Source organism: Perca fluviatilis, chromosome 9, assembly GCF_010015445.1.
Source record: "Perca fluviatilis chromosome 9, GENO_Pfluv_1.0, whole genome shotgun sequence".
NCBI classification, from domain to species: domain Eukaryota; kingdom Metazoa; phylum Chordata; class Actinopteri; order Perciformes; family Percidae; genus Perca; species Perca fluviatilis.
In genome coordinates, this window is record NC_053120.1 from 16,301,486 (window position 1) to 16,318,099 (window position 16,614).

A 16,614-nucleotide genomic window follows, 5' to 3' on the forward strand; every position below is an offset into this window, starting at 1 on the left:
TCTCACTCAGACTCTAATTCGAACTGAGTTGTCTTAAAAATACTTTCAGCTCCCGCCAAACTGAAGGGGAGGCAATTGCACATCATTAATTAAACAGAATTATTAAGTTATCATTTTTAATAACTTAATTATTTTGAAGAAGGAAACTCATTGTGTAACCAAATTAAGAAGCAGTCATCCTTCAGACACAGCCTCACCAGTGAGGTTGTTTACCAGAACCACCATCTGTCTCTCCGGTTACCGGTGGCGCTCCATAATCTCGCGATAAATATCCGGAGGCGAGCTGCACCCACGAGAATGTCGTTTCGCGCGCTGAGGCTAAGCTCCAGTCACATTCCAGATCGACAGCTGTTCTACCCAATGAGCTCCATTTGCTTAGAGGCCATCAGCCAATAGCGAGGCTGTATTTTTAGAGCAGGCGGGATATCAAAGTCTTGAAGAATAACTCATTGATCAGTCTCCAACAAGCCATAACGTTAGAGAGTTGGTCTTGTAAATCTCACACAGAAGTTATTTGGAGAAAACGTGCGCGTTACTCCGTAAACGTAAATTTCTTGTTTTTTCACTTCACACGAACAAACAGGTAAAGAAGTTTTTTTCTTCATGTTCTCATAACTTTTAAAATTGTCCTCATTGATATCTTCACTCAGTAGCTAGCTCACCATGGTTAGCTAACTTGACAAAGTCCTACCTCGTTTCTGTTTGGGCTAACGTTACTACACCAAGTTCTCTAGCCAGCTGAATGTGCAATTTAAAATGAATCAAAATAATTAGTCACCGGGACAGTTTTCGTGCTGTTGAATGTACTCTGATTTCTTTTTGATAACAAAACGTTACCGTTACTAGTTGAAAGCTCTCTTAACAATAAGTTGTAACGTGGTTTGCTGTTAACGTTACGTTAAGCATTGATGGGTGGGTGATGCACTTATCTTGTATTGTTTATCTGTAGCTTGTACAGCCACATCATGTGTAACTCGTGGTGAAATTACAACTAGCTTTGCCACTTCCTACGAAGCAAAACAAATAACGCTAACCTCAAACGGAGCGGTTATTTTCCTGTTTTTCCGTGTTGGCTGGTGATGAATTGGCCCACGTTTTCCGTATGTATTTAGAAAAAAAGTGAATGGTGTCTGTGAAATAACGCGTCTTATGTGTGAGGAAGTAGTTTGTTTTCGACTCGTGTTTTGTTCACTGGTCTTGGTTTATTTCGAGCCAGCCGAGCGAACAACACCTCAGCTGAGAGCGCAAAAGTGAACGCCGAGCAGTTAGTATGAACGAAGCGCGGTTTATGGGGGCAAATTAGCGATTCAATATTACAATAATAGATTCCAAACTGCATATTAGGTAGTATTTCGGTGTGTTTTATTGTCAGAGAGCGAAGGCACATTGTTTGCCACTAGCGCTCCCTCCCGTCCGGATGTGCGCTTGCTTTTAAAAGAACTGGGAGTGGCCTGCACCACAGTTTCCCGCACTGTATTTAAATCAGCTTGTTCCCTCCCTTTCTCATACTCTGTTGAAGTGACAGCCCAGTGCTGACAGCAGCACAATACACGGACGAAAGACTGGCATAATCATATTGATTAATATATATCCGTTGCTGAGAAACATTTATTTCATTATTTGATTTAGTCCTTAAACAAAACTGCATAACATTTTTTATGTCGGGATTGGCAGGAACGATATGCTTTGACAATGTCCACGCAGAGCTTTCGAAAAGCAAGAATCAATGGAGTAACAAATGCTGGCCTTGTGTTGATTGAAGGCTAAAACGAGGAGGGAAAGATTAATTTTACATTTGGCCAACTCGGTGGGAACAAGGGCTTGGTAGTTACGTTGGAGGCTCACAGTCAGTTAACCTTAATGGTCCATTAACAGTTAGTAAAACTCTATTTATAGGCCTAGCAGTCTTTAAAACAGATGCAAAGTTTTTTTTACACACAAATATAAAACAAATGAATAAAGTAGAACAAAATTACAATATGAAATGCAGAAATATGATACCAAACAAAAAACGATAACATAAGAGACAGACAGATAAGACAGAAATAGAGATCTATGAAAAGGGTTCCCTATGTCAAAAACGATGACAAAGACACACAAGGTGTCTTTGACATGGGTAGGAATACAAAAACCAACACACAGTAATGTAAAAATGAACGCTGCCGCGCATAAGGAGTAAAAGCCAACAGAATGAAAGGTTATCCCAAAATTGATCATTTTAAAACTTTGAAATGATCAGATGAAATCTGCATGCATATATTGCATGCTAATACATACAGTGTTTTGGTTAAAATCTTAGTCAAGCCCATCAGTAATTGCGGGTATTATTAATGTTTTGTTAATACATACTAATAGACAAAACAAAAGCTTGTTTTGCTTTGCAAAACTAATTGACCTTTTAAAACGTTGTGCACCACTGTGTTGCTTCTAGCAGAAAATGCCGAAACCAACATTTAAGGTTAATGCACCGACCAAACAGTCAAGTCTGATTTAGACAAGGCCATAGCCGTGTGCCATACAATGTTATTTATACAAAGAAATAGCAAATGGTGCTCAGATGGTTTGGTATGGAAGTTTAACAAAACTGGTTTGCTTTTGATCACTGATGTCAGCTGAAGTCTATCAACTGATCCATTAAACAAGACTAGTTAAAGTACAAGATTACTTACCCAGCATCTAGTAAAAATAATTGCAGTAATTATTGTGGCTATAATGGGTCATGGTGTGGCTGTTGACACAGGGCAGCTGCAATGTGGATTCAAGTGCGCACGATGGATGGGAAGGAAACCCACCGGGTGGATTCCCTGTCCAAACTCACCAAGGTGGATGAGCTGCGTCTCAAAATCACGGAGCTCTTCAAGGTGGAGCCAGAGAAGCAGAGGCTTTTCTACCGTGGCAAGCAGGTGAGGCAGCATGGTTAAAATTTAGTTCAGAGGTGTGTCTTGATGCTTTTAGGTGGTAATTGTGTCCCAGTAAGTAAAGTCTCTAAAAGCTTCTCTCTAGCATTTAAAAACTAGCTGCCTCTTTAACATAGTTGTTACAAGTAATTATTTTTTTTTTATTCTTGTTGTTTATTCAATCTCAGGTAACATTTTCAGCATGAGGGATATAGGCGATGGTTCTGTATTTCTGCTTTAAAGTTCCTAATGAAAAAAAAAACTGCATAAAACATGACATTAAAAGCGTGATGAATACTAATTTAAAATTCCTATTATGAAAACCTATCTCATGAGTGTGCAGACATCAGCAGGAAAAATGAGGAACCACTGAAACAAACAATAGAAAGTGCTGCTTTTCTCCTTTTTAATTTAGTTGTATATTTGTTTTACATCAGATGGAGGACGGTCATACCATATTTGACTACAACGTGGGTCTAAATGACATAGTGCAGCTGCTTGTTAGACAGATTCCAACTGTTGAAGTCGCCAAAAGCAAGGACAAAGAAGCCGAGCTCTCCGACTCTGATTCTGGCTGTGGCTCAACCCAGAGTGAGTCTGACAAGAGCTCAACTCACGGTGAGGTAGAGGTTCAGACCGCCAGCACCTCTGCCCAGACAAACACCACAGAGCTCATCGACCCGGGCTTCGGATTTTACAAGGTGTGTTTTTAAAGTTTGTTGTTGGGAATAAATTAAGTGTTTAGTGTTTACAGGTTGCTTTTGTGGTGAAGAGGAAAATCGATTATTTCTGTTTGGGATAGGTGGTTAACAGCTGTAAAATCAACAGTAAAATCAACAGTAAAAAAAAATCATAACTGAAATTTGCCTTAATATTTTTCCTATTGAAACTATTTTTTTCATTCAGAACACAAGAAAAAATAAGTTTACTTGCAAAACGTAATGAGCTAAACAATTGTTTTTCTCGATTATTCTGTTTTTGTGATCATTTAGGAGCCGAAATCATAATCACGATTACATTTCGATTAATTGCACGGCCCTAGTGTAGCACCTGCGTTCAGCTCAGTTGGGGAAGAGGTCATCCAGCATGGTCAAATTACACATGTGGACCAAATGGAGCCGGACTGCATCTAAGACATTTCTCATGCTTTTGGACAGGTTTCATTTTGGGTTGATTATAAGAAGTGGTTTGCCTTGCTGCCTCTAAAACCTGTAGTTGTCCTGTGAAACCTCCAGATAATTGTTTATCTCACAATGAACATCATGCATTGACATTTTGTGTATGTAAGGATATTTTTTTGGTGGCCCATTTACAGTACGTGTTTGGTGTTAATAAATGCACTGAAAACAATCACTACAGCTTTTAAAATGTCTCGGAAGATCTTGCTAACCTTTTTCTTTTCTGTGTGTTTGAAGACCAATGAGTTGGTGGATGCAAGGGACTTGAACATGGGTGCCTGGTTTGAGGCCCAGATCGTGAATGTTACTAAGACAACAAAGACGCCTAAAGAAGAGGCTGCTGAGGCACAGCCAGCAGAGGACGAGATACTGTACCATGTTAAATACGAAGAGTAAGAGTCCATGATCATGAACATTCAAAGCTAAAGCACACAACTGAACATTATAACTGATACAAGCAATAAATAACCAGACTAACCTGCTCTGGAGGTTATTCAGAAGTTCCAAATCCCAAGTTTTATCACAATACGATATTATTATATCGCTGTCCAAAGAATCAATATCACAATGTCGGCCCCGATACGATTCTGATGTAATTCAGGGACCTGCGATTGATATGAGACGATATATGCCTAGTTAACACAATCAGTTAAATGTATAACTAACAAAAAGCAACTAAAATATCTGATTTTGACCATTTTTATTACTGATCTCTTCCAGACGTTCAAATGAGAAAAATGTATAAAAGTGTGAATTTCCAAAAAAGGTGCTTCATAAAGATGTATATAGACATTTTTACATTGAATCGATGATATTGGATTGCTGATCATTGAATCGATGTACAGTACAGGCCAAAAGTTTGGACACACCTTCTCATTCAATGTGTTTCTTTTATTTTCATGACTATTTACATTGTAGATTCTCACTGAAGGCATCAAAACTATGAATGAACACATATGGAATTATGTACTTAACAAAAAAGTGTGAAATAACTGAAACGTCTTATATTTTAGATTCCTCAAAGTAGTCACCCTTTGCTTTTTTGGTAACTCTGCAAACCCTTGGTGTTCTCTCAATGAGCTTCATGAGGTAGTCACCTGAAATGGTTTTCACTTCACAGGTGTGCTTTGTCAGGGTTAATTAGTGGAATTTTTCCCTTAATAACAAAGCAAAGGGTGGCTACTTTGAAGAATCTAAAATATAAGACATGTTCAGTTATTTCACACTTTTTTTTTTAAGTACATAATTCCATATGTGTTCATTCATAGTTTTGATGCCTTCAGTGAGAATCTACAATGTAAATGGTCATGAAAATAAAAAGGAAACGCATTGAATGAGAAGGTGTGTCCAAACTTTTGGCCTGTACTGTACATCCTTCCAGATTGATGTATCGTTTAGTGATAGACAATATTTGCTTTTTTACGTGGCTGCTGCGTTTGCCGATTAGTTATTTTTTCTTTTTTTCTTTTCTCGGCATTATTTACAGACATGCGTCCACAGGCAGCTCTGTGTTGCTGGAGACGCTGCAGTTCATGTGCAGACCATGAACTGCCCCTCCCCCACTAGCAGAGTGCTGGAAGCCTGGCAGGCTTAATCTTAAATTCTTAAGTCTTAAATTACAAATCAAGCACTTTATTTCAATGGCTACTTTTCAGGTTTGTTTTCTTAAATTATTTAAATGTGTTGACAAAGGACATTTTGTGATGATCTGATTATCTGTCTAATATGTCAGCAAGCAATGCATCATCAAGGCTGTGTTGTACAGTTAACCATATGCAGTGCACCCATCCATATGATGCACATTGCACACATAATTTGGGTGATATGAATGTAAGATGATTGCAGAAGTGACACTGATCTGTGTTTTTGTTTATTATTTCTAAAGAAATGGCAGAGCAGATTCTGAAAACAAATCCAGTGTGGCAGGGTTTACGTTTTTATGATGTAAATTGAGGGAGCAAAAGCAGTATCTGCTCCAAATATCTGCTCAAGAAAGTCATTCAAATCGGTCGATCCCTATTATCGTTGCACCCCCTCGCTATAATACTAATCTTGTTCAGGAAGACGGGCCACAATTTTCTCTCCTGTCATATACTGTGTACATATGTAAATAAAGATATTGCTGGATAGAAGCATAGTCAATTTAAAAGGCACAGCAACAATTTGAACCACCAAACCCGTTTAACCAGTTAAGCAAAGCAACATAACTTCTGCACTTTATTGGCTGAATTGAAACAAGATGCTGTTAATCTACTACTAATGTTAAATGGTTCCTGCTGCTGCTGCTTCACATAAAAGGATTATGATGACGGATCCTCATGGAATGGCACAATATCTGATTCAGAGAGTTGAATGCTTACTAGACAAGGCAATTTGTGGGACTTAAATTGACACTAAAATATAACTTTAGTGTAAAGTGTATAGACATAACAGTAGCATTCATTTGTGTGGTGTAGTTGTTCAAGCCTGCTGCACTAGCAGTTGATCCACACCATTCAAACATACTTTTATACATTTAGCTACACTCCCATGCAGCACTGTGTAGGAAGCACCTGTTGTGGTGTGTGGCTTGCTTTCAAACGGAAAACTGATCTGGTATCACATTTACTATCGCAGCTACCCAGAGAACGGGGTGATTCAGTTGCTGGCTAAGGATGTTCGCCCGCGGGCCCGTACGGTGTACCAGTGGCACCAACTGGAGGCAGGTATGGTTGTTATGGTCAACTACAACCCAGACGACCCCAAGGAGCGTGGCTACTGGTACGACGCCGAGATCCAGAGGAAGAGGGAGACGCGCACCGTGCGAGAGATCTACGCCAAGATTATCCTTGGGTAAGGTCTTCGTTGCATGCAAAGTTGTACTTAGTGCATTTTGTATTAGCACATAAAGTAAGGGGAATTTTTTAATTAAAGATTCTGATACCTTAACTTGTGTATCGGCCAATACAGAGTACCGATCCGATACCAGTGTGTCATATATTTTATGTTTTAACAACTGTATACTACTATCCCTGTATGGATGTGATATGATTTATATTTTTGTTGTCTGTCTGGCTCAGGTTAAACTCTTTGTGAAACATGAAGAACTACAAACAATGAATGCCACAGAACTCTTTTATTATCCAGTTTGACAGTCAGTTATAACGGAAAAAGAACAAATAAACTACTTTTAACGTAGATTTTCTTTAGGGCTTTATTACGTGGTATCGATCGGTGCATAACCTCAGTACATACCGATACCAGCGTTTTAGGCAGTATCGGAGGCGATACTGGTATCGGAAAACCTCTAATACAAATATTCGTTCGATAGGTATTCAATCTTCAGTTTTGGGATTTGAATAATTTATTTATTTATTTATTTTTTTTAAACGTGCATGCATGCTGAAATTTACTGTGGTGTTTTGTTGGGATTAAGCTGCTTGCTAAATCTCCACTAGCCGCTGGCTAATTAATGCAACGCTTTGTTGTCCTTCTCGGCCAAGAATGGAGAAATGTGTAGTTACAAGCGAGCATTCTGATGTGTGTAGAGGTCTGTGTGGTTGTACTGTAGCAGGCTGGTGTCGTTTTCAGGCGATTTGATGAAGGTAAACGTAGAAACACGTTGGTTACGGCCGTGCATGATGCCAATCGATGAGGCGCTGGCCGAGCATTCATTCAAAGTCTGAATCAGCTTTAGGAGAAAAACAACCCGACGTCAACCTGCTGTGGACAATTTTGTGACGTTAAGCGATCAGACTGTTGCGTCGGGGCCTGCGAATCTCGTAACGTTAACTGTAAAAAAGTTTAACCCCACAAATGTAAAAAAAATAAATAAAACCTGTCCTGCAACAACGAAACAGTCGCTTCATCTCTTGCCTTGTCACATTTTATATTCTCTATTTTTCCAAAAGCTGCCTTCAAGTGCAATTAAAAGTGTTGGTTTTCTATGCCACTGCCACTGAAGCTTCGAATATTCTCTGTTAAAGCACCGAAGCTTTGAAGCTCAAACTGCATTTCTGTCTGTAGTTATCTATTATCACTGCTAAAAAAATTTTTGCTGCTGTTCTAAACTTTTCAAGTGCTTCATATATAATATTGTAAGCAGTAGAATGTAATACTATATTGCTACCATGCAGGGCACTTTGACAGTTAGTTTCTTTGTTTGCAGTGATGCTGGTGACTCTCTTAATGATTGCCGGATCATGTTCCTGACTGAAATCTACAAAATCGAAGAGCCTGGTTCTCTGGGTGACACCCCAGCTGGATCTGAGAGTCCATTGAAAAGTAGGTTAAAAGATGGAAATGTTTAAATTTTGAAGGTGTGTGTTTGCTATTGACATTGTGAGGACTGACTTGTGAATCATCAGGATTTAGATTCGTGTCTGTGTAAACATTTGATGTCAATTGGCGCATGTGAAACTTGCCCCACCTGATTGAAAATGCTGTATAATGAAATGGAATGTACAACATGGTGAAATGTCTGTATTCTCCAGGATCAAATGGGCCTGAGTGCAAGCACTGTAAGGATGATCCCAAGAAAAAATGTCAGTGGTGCAACTGCCATATCTGTGGCATCAAGCAGGACCCTGACAAACAGTTGCTGTGTGACGAATGTGACATGGCCTATCACATTTACTGCCTGAACCCTCCGCTCACTTCCATCCCGGACGACGAGGACTGGTCAGTAGGATCATATGCAGAACTCCACACTTGACATTCATACATTTAGATATCCTGACATTTAAAGTTAGGTCATGTTGATGATTAAAGAGCAATCTTGTGGCAATTCTCACCTGTATTTGTAAAGGGATTTTTCAAATGCAATCAATATTGGCCTAAATGATAATGCTGTTGCTTCCAAGTGGACCTCTGGTCCTGAAAGTGAAGCCAGTGCAAGTGCATGAAACCTGTATTTTGTCTTTTGGCCAGGATGGCTAAAGAAGTCTTGTATAGAAGTCTGAGAAAATGACAAGATTTTCCTAACGAGTTTATGCTCTTCAATCGCTAGTTTAAAGTCTTCAAAACAGCAGGGTGTTTATTTTGTATATGGCTTCGTCCACTTCTTTTATACAGTCTAGTTGGTTCTATTACGTCAAAAACTGAATGTTCTCAAATGTTTATATAAACCCAGTAGTTATTGCAGATACTGCATTCTAAGATCTTCAAGTGCTTCAGAGCTTTGGTCGTAGTTGTTTTGTGCCGCTGTAGTTGTAATTGGTTAAGTGTCAGCTGTTTGCTGAGTCTAAACACTGTTACTCAGAAATCAACCGTCGCTCAGCCTTTTGGTCATCACTTGTCATTGTTAGATTGTGCTGGAGTTGACCTTTTACTCCCCATATCTCAGGTATTGCCCAGGTTGCCGTACTGACGCCAGTGAAGTTGTGTTGGCCGGAGAGAAGCTGAAGGAGAGCAAGAAGAAAGCCAAGATGGCTTCTGCTAGCTCCTCCAGCCAGAGGGACTGGGGCAAGGTGAGTGCTGACAGCGAATCTTATTCAGATGTGCAAAAAATAGTTTTTATTTTTTTAGATACTTAAAATAATAATTTTGGATAAGTCACTTCTAGGCGTGGGGCACCAGTAACTATATCACAGTTTTAAAAGGATGAAAAACATAGTTTAGGTTATCATTGTTGAAATGATGCACAATGAATATTTTATACCACCATGATTTTGTCAAAATTATTTTGTTTTGGCACTGGTTACAGTACATGCAGTATGTTGTGAGAAATGAGCTTACGGCTTACATGCTCAGTAGCTGTGTAACTGTGTTGCTATACTTGATGCTAAACAAACCATTTACTCCCCCCCTCCCCTCCCAGGGAATGGCCTGTGTTGGTCGAACCAAGCAGTGCACCATCGTCCCGTCCAACCACTACGGCCCAATCCCCAGCATTCCCGTCGGGTCCCTGTGGAAGTTTAGAGTGCAGGTCAGTCCGCACAACTGAAGAGTTGAATTAATACTGTTAAAAGAAACTGTTGTAACATACGTGGAGTATAAACAATTCCAAGGTTTTGTGGTCATTTGTTCCAGTGGCCACCAATAATGTTTGGATTCTTTTTTACTTTTCTAGGTCAGTGAATCTGGTGTCCACAGGCCTCATGTAGCTGGGATTCACGGCAGGAGTAATGATGGTGCCTACTCTCTGGTCCTGGCAGGAGGATATGAGGATGACGTGGTATGCGTTTTTCCTTTTTTTTTATGTTGGTCAAATAAAGGGGCTTAAGTTGTTATGATATGAAACCCATATGTTTCTGTTGTCTAAAATCTGCTGCCAAACCTTTTTGTAGTCTTAATGTGTGTAATATTTGTGATGGGTCTTGCATTGTAGGATGATGGTAATGAGTTCACTTACACTGGCTCTGGAGGGCGAGATCTTTCTGGAAACAAGAGGACTGCTGAGCAGTCGTGTGATCAGACACTTACCCACATGAACCGGTACGATGCTAAAGGACATAACATTATTATAACTTCCTTTTTTAATAAACAGGATTTCTGAATTGTCGTTTTTTTGCTTCATATTATTATTATTATTAAATAGTTTACTCTGGTTCTCACTAGGGCGGTGGCTCTCAACTGCAACATCCCCGTCAACGACAAAAACGGAGCGGAGGCCAAGAACTGGAAGGAAGGCAAACCAGTTAGAGTTGTGCGCAGCTGCAAGGGTCGCAAGCACAGTAAATACTCCCCCGAGGAAGGAAACCGATATGATGGCATATATAAGGTGAGGGGGGAACTCCAGACATTTTTCTGTCTCCTTTTTGGAGTTGTCAAACTGGCTGATACGCACAACAGCATTACGGACTATTAATCTTGGGCTGTGACAATTAACTACTTTCGTTGATTAATTAAATAATTCAGCTGCAAAGATCTGTTGAAACCAATGAATAGAATGGATTGGACTCATGTTTGATAAATAATCTTGTGACTTTGAGCATCTATTTGTTTAACGTTGTTACACTGACTTCCTTCAGGTGGTGAAGTACTGGCCAGCCAAGGGCAAGTCTGGTTTCTTGGTTTGGCGGTATCTGCTGAGGCGTGATGATGATGAGCCGGCACCATGGACCAGAGAGGGCAAGGAACGCATCAAGAAGCTCGGTCTCACCATGCAGGTAGAGATGGTCGTTCAGACTACATTATACCAAGAAGGCTTCTGTATACAAACGGTCGCCGTTCTTTGTTCGCAAAGGTGTTAGCATATGATCAGCTCCCAGTTAATTGGTTGGATTCTAGGGCTGCAACTAACGATTGTCATAGTTGATTAATCAGTCCTATTTTCTCGATTAGTTGTTTGATCTATAAAAATGAAAACTCAATACTTTTAATATGATTTTCACTGACTATAAACTGACAGTACTATGGTTAGCATATGATAAGGGTATTATATACTTAAATGTGAAATGTGCATTTTTCTTGAGAATTAGGAAGGAAAAAATAAATTGAAATAAATAAAACGATTGCCTTGTTTTTACAACCAGATCCTGAACTCAGTGTAATTAGATTGAAGTATAAAAATACCTAGATAAAAATGTCCCAATGAAGATGTACAACAAATGTTTAAACTTGGGCTAGCATGCTAATGTTAGCATGGTTTGTCAACATTGCACCAAACATTATATACACTCATATTTAGCATGTTCATGTTGTTGTTGTTGTTACATGGTAAATTTTAATAAGCATGCAAACATGAGCTGATTACTAGCAGTAGCATAACTTCAATTAAATGGACTAAATCTTGTTCCAGTATCCTGCTGGCTATCAGAAGGAGAAAGAGAACAAAAATGAAGTGGAGGAGGAGGAGGCGACACCGAGCAAGGCAAAGAGGAAGAGAAAATCTCAGGGCAGCGGTAAGTTCTGTGGGTGTTGGTGTTTTTACCAGGGACGCTAATTAAATAATTTTTTCAGACTGATAGCTGACCATTGTTAACCGATCAATAACCATCCACCAACAATGTTGTGTGTATTGTTGTGGACACACAAAGCCACTTGCCTGGGACACACGCTAGTCTGTAGCTGTCCGGAGTAAATGCTCGAGCCCGTCTCCACCGCATCTACCTGCGAGTTTGTCAGCGGTGTGTCTGCCTGCTGTTCTCTGTGTGCAGGATGGCCGGTTTAATCTGCCAGTCCTAGTCGATATAGGGCACATGCGTCAAACTCAAGGCCCGCGGGCCAAATCCGGCCCCTTGCAGATTTTGTTTCGGCCTGCATATCAATTTAGGTTCACAATAAATTTTGGCCAGTCTAGTTTTTGACTTTTTCAATTAAATTAAAGCATGTGGATAAACTAAACATGTCTGGCACTTGATGTGATTCTTATTTTCACGTGCGGCCCTTAGTGAATTTGAGTTTGACACCCCTGATATAGGGGCATGTGTCACGTAGCTCTCTGTGAGCACAGTCCGGCAACATGCCACTTGCTAGTGCAGTTAAGAAATAGATTGTATAGCTTTTTTGTTTCTTTTATAATGCATACAAAGTTTTTAATCACTTTTAATTTATTTGTGTATTGTTTTTATGGATAGTATTAATTAGGGATGGGCGATATGGCCTAAAATCCATATTGCGATATACATTGCAGCCTCTTGCGATAACGATATATATTGCGATATATAAATTATAATGGAACCATTTCAGACCAGGTTACATAGACCCTAAGGAAAACCAAACTGCTAAATGTATTTTATTTATTTTTTTTAAAGAGAAAGAAACGTATGTAGTTTTGAGAACATTTATTGTTCAAAACTGTAATTATACAACATAATGTTGCAGATGAATAAAATTCAAGTACACTAGTTGCAGAGACTTTGACAAAGAAAAAGCTTAAAGTATTGGGTGTCTTCTCTTTAGTGCAAACCATTCTAAAAGGCACTACACTTAGTAAGTTTAAGTCCTTGGTTCTTAAATGCCACCCAAGATGCAGAGAACAGGAAAAACTGGTGTCTGTTTAGTTAAGGAACAGACACTGTACTGAAAATACTTTCAGTATTAGGCAAAGATGCACAGATACTTTAAATAAAAACATATTTCAAACAAAGTTTCTTACCTGCAGCCTTATATGTAACTAATTTTAACAGACAGACGGACAGACTTTTTCCGGTGGGCCGGTCTGATAATAGTTATACATTGCAAGTTGTTTGCAACACCATCCGGCGGCCTGGCGCCGCTGCCTGCTGGTCAAACGGTGCAGCCTCTGCTCAACCTGTACGGCAGGGGCTGTAAACGTCCCGGTAACGTTTTTTGGTCCCACTCCGCCGCTGCACACACGGCTGTATGTTCAGCAGGGAAGTACAACGTCTGCAAACACCGGCTGCAAAGATTCCAATCGTCCGTTATAGAGTGAATGGTCAGGCTGGTGAAAGGCTCCGTGGTACGGCTCGACCACAGCTCCGTTGTAGCGGCTTAAATCCAAACAAAGTCCAAATAATGGATGTTGTCCAAATAATGGATGTTGCACCGGTCTTTTTCACCAGCTCCTTGTTTCGCTTTTAGTCATTATTACTCAAGATGACGATGGCGCGTTGCAGCTCGTGGCTCTAAACTTCAACATGAATTATCGCGAATATAATTAAAATCTCTATCGTAGGCCAATTTTGTATCATTTCTATTGCATATCGTCTAGATTGCCCATCCCTAGTATTAATCAGTCAGAATTCTTATTGTCAGTTAAACAGTTAAATCACATCCCTAGTTTTTACTTTTACCTAGTATTCAACAGCAGTTCATACAAGACTGCTGCAAATTAGAGCCTGCATTGGTGGGCAGTATCATGGTGGCATACAGAAAGTAGGAGTGATCATGATTTCCGGATGCAGGTGGCAAATTACTGCATGTTGTGGTTTTCTTTTTTCCTGTGTAGAAACTAGAGGTGGGCGATATGGAAAGAATCAAATATCACAATATTTTTTACCAAATACCTCCATATTGATATTGCGGTGATATTGTAGGTTTGCCAATTGGTGCTTTCACAAAATATATACACAATGAGGTTTTTTAATAAATCTGTAATGTGGATATAAGAACTAAGTGGGTAAAGGCAAATAATTGAACAGCTAGAACAGTCTGGTCAGTTCAGAAAATGACATCACTTTACTGTAATGCAGCCTTTAAAATCAACACTTATGTCAAATCTTAAAAAATATCAAGTCTCATATCACGATATCGACTAATATTAATATTGGTACAACGGCCACCTTTTATACTCCGTAGTGAATTTAAAATGTGTTTCTTTCTGTCAGATTCCTCCAAGACCTCACCAGCCAAGACTCCTAAGAAAATAAAGGTAGAAGTGTACAAGCTTACCCAGGGGCAGAAAGCCCTCATCAAGAATGACAAGCCAAACAAGAAGCTGTGGGATGAAGCCATGGAGTCGCTCTCACTTGGACCGGTGAGCATTGCTGTGCATTTGGTTAAGTCACCAGTAGGGTTTCTGAAAGCGAAAGCTGTATTTGGGGAGAAACTGTCATGCATATGGGTGGGAAGAACGAAGACATTGAGACATTCTGTGACAGTGAGGCAATAATGATTTGTGGTGATGAGTTAATGTGTGATAAGTTAAATAGAAGCCCCAGCATAACTTATTTAATACAAGCAACACTTAATGCATTATATTGAATTGATAGAGATTGGTGTGAATTTAATTGGAAAAAAAGAAACATATTTACCTTGGAAATAAATATGTTGCCAGCATCGCATGGTTCTGGTAATGATAAGAAATCTCAAAAGTTCTATTGACAACAAATCTGTGCTTACAGTGGATGCATTGTTGAACTAAAATAGCTTTTGTGACGTTTGGTTCGTGACTGTTAGGTGGAGCTTTGTCAGTGCTGATGTTTGCTGCTTCTTGAAACCACAGTCTAGTTTTCTCTAGATGGGTGTTTAATTTACAAGCAACTGTTTACGGAGGAGCTTGTTGGTGTCAGTTCTGCAAATGATGATAGTCTCACACTTGAGGAAATGGCAAAAGGTTGGGTCTGTCGGTACAAAAAAACAGCTGAGAACTGCTTTAAACCTCCTGCTAGTGATGGGGCAGTTTTGTAACGTATTAACGCACGTTTTTGTTTCTGCAGAAATTCTTAAACAAAGTTGAAGAAGTTTTCCTCTGCATTTGCTGCCAAGAAGTGGTCTATCAGCCCATCACCACAGAGTGCCAACACAATGTCTGCAGGGTAAGAAACTATCATTGTCCCACATTTTGGGATCCCAAATGACAACTTAATATCAGGTGTAAAAAGATGTAAACAAGACTCCATGGATACACTACCTTGGCAATACATCACACTTGGATGCATTTACATCTTTAAAATACAGGGAGCAGGGAAAACATTGGAACATCTTGCTTTTTGAATGACATTTTGATATGCAGTTACTCAACCATACCTCTTCTGAAGCGTTGAAGGATGTTGTTGATGTTTGATGTATGACCTAAAAGATGCCATTATCTTATGTTGCAGTAGTGGTGGTGTTGAAATGAAATCTTAAATGTCATGGTAGCTTTAGATCTATAGACACCCCCTCTACCTTTCACCCACCAAATGTTTCTGAAACAAATGGTGTTCTGGGAAATGCAGGAAACCACTACCTAAAGGTTACGACAAAGTGAGTCTTAAGTTTACCAATTGATATTTAACAATACAACCTGTTAAACTGTGACACTTTATTGAAAAAAAAAAAAAAAAAAGAGTGCCAGAAAGTGAAAGCTGTTGTTTCTTTCTACCTCAGGAATGCCTTCAGCGGTCCTTCCGGGCAGATGTGTACACCTGCCCGGCCTGCAGGCACGACCTGGGCAAAAACTACTCCATGACCGTCAACCAATCCCTGCAGGATATTCTAAATCAGTTTTTCCCAGGGTACAGCAGTGGGCGATGATCATTGGTTCTGCCTACTCAGCCCTGAAGGAAACGCAATGTAAACTGTAAGGGGAATTTTCAGTAGAGGCAATAAAGAATCAATTTCTCTTAATATATTTTTTATGATTATAAAACTACAATTTTTTTGTGGACTTCAATGCCCAATTCTTAATCTTGGATCTGCCATGATGTGTAGTTAACGATGCATTTTAATTTGTAACTTACCCATTACTCCGTTAATACCTTACACCGTGATTTTACTTCCCTGGGTTTCATTTTTGTTCCATTAACTAATGCTAATGTTATCCATATTGTGAAATGTTTGTTACCTTCAACTAAATCCCTCCATGTTTAGCACTCCTTAGGAGAAGGTTAAGTCCAAATTGGTTTAGCCGTTTAACTTGTTTGGAGATTCTTTTGTACAAGGCTAATATTTGAAACTGGTCTTATATAGTCTGCCGTTCGTTTGGCTGTGGTTCGTCGTCATTTTTGGTGCAATTTTAAAAGAAATCTGAGAACGTAGCCAGGGGTATTAATTGGTTTACATTCACATAAGTCTGGACAGACTTCCAAATGTGACCCTTTTGTTTGTCCTGACATGATCAGATAATTGAAATTGCTCTAACATGAAAAGTGAACACAGCTGCTTCATAAAATGTGGATAAGGCCTGAACTACAAGCACAAACTGAACCAGTTAAAGTTTTTGTATTTTCTGC

At 39.4% G+C, this 16,614-nt stretch overlaps 1 protein-coding gene across 1 annotated transcript; it reads left to right on the plus strand.

Moving 5' to 3' along the window:
• The first annotated feature begins 437 nt into the window (after positions 1 to 437).
• uhrf1 (ubiquitin-like with PHD and ring finger domains 1) lies at positions 438 to 16,013 on the plus strand. The gene is made up of 17 exons (XM_039812009.1): positions 438 to 583; positions 2,741 to 2,903; positions 3,335 to 3,598; positions 4,313 to 4,467; positions 6,692 to 6,907; positions 8,223 to 8,338; positions 8,548 to 8,734; positions 9,399 to 9,522; positions 9,873 to 9,980; positions 10,125 to 10,229; positions 10,383 to 10,489; positions 10,613 to 10,775; positions 11,026 to 11,163; positions 11,796 to 11,898; positions 14,287 to 14,435; positions 15,118 to 15,216; positions 15,770 to 16,013. Exons 2-17 carry the CDS (start codon positions 2,751 to 2,753, stop codon positions 15,914 to 15,916), a joined length of 2,334 nt encoding a protein of 777 aa, XP_039667943.1. The 5' UTR covers positions 438 to 583; positions 2,741 to 2,750; the 3' UTR covers positions 15,917 to 16,013.
• Positions 16,014 to 16,614: the final 601 nt, after the last annotated feature.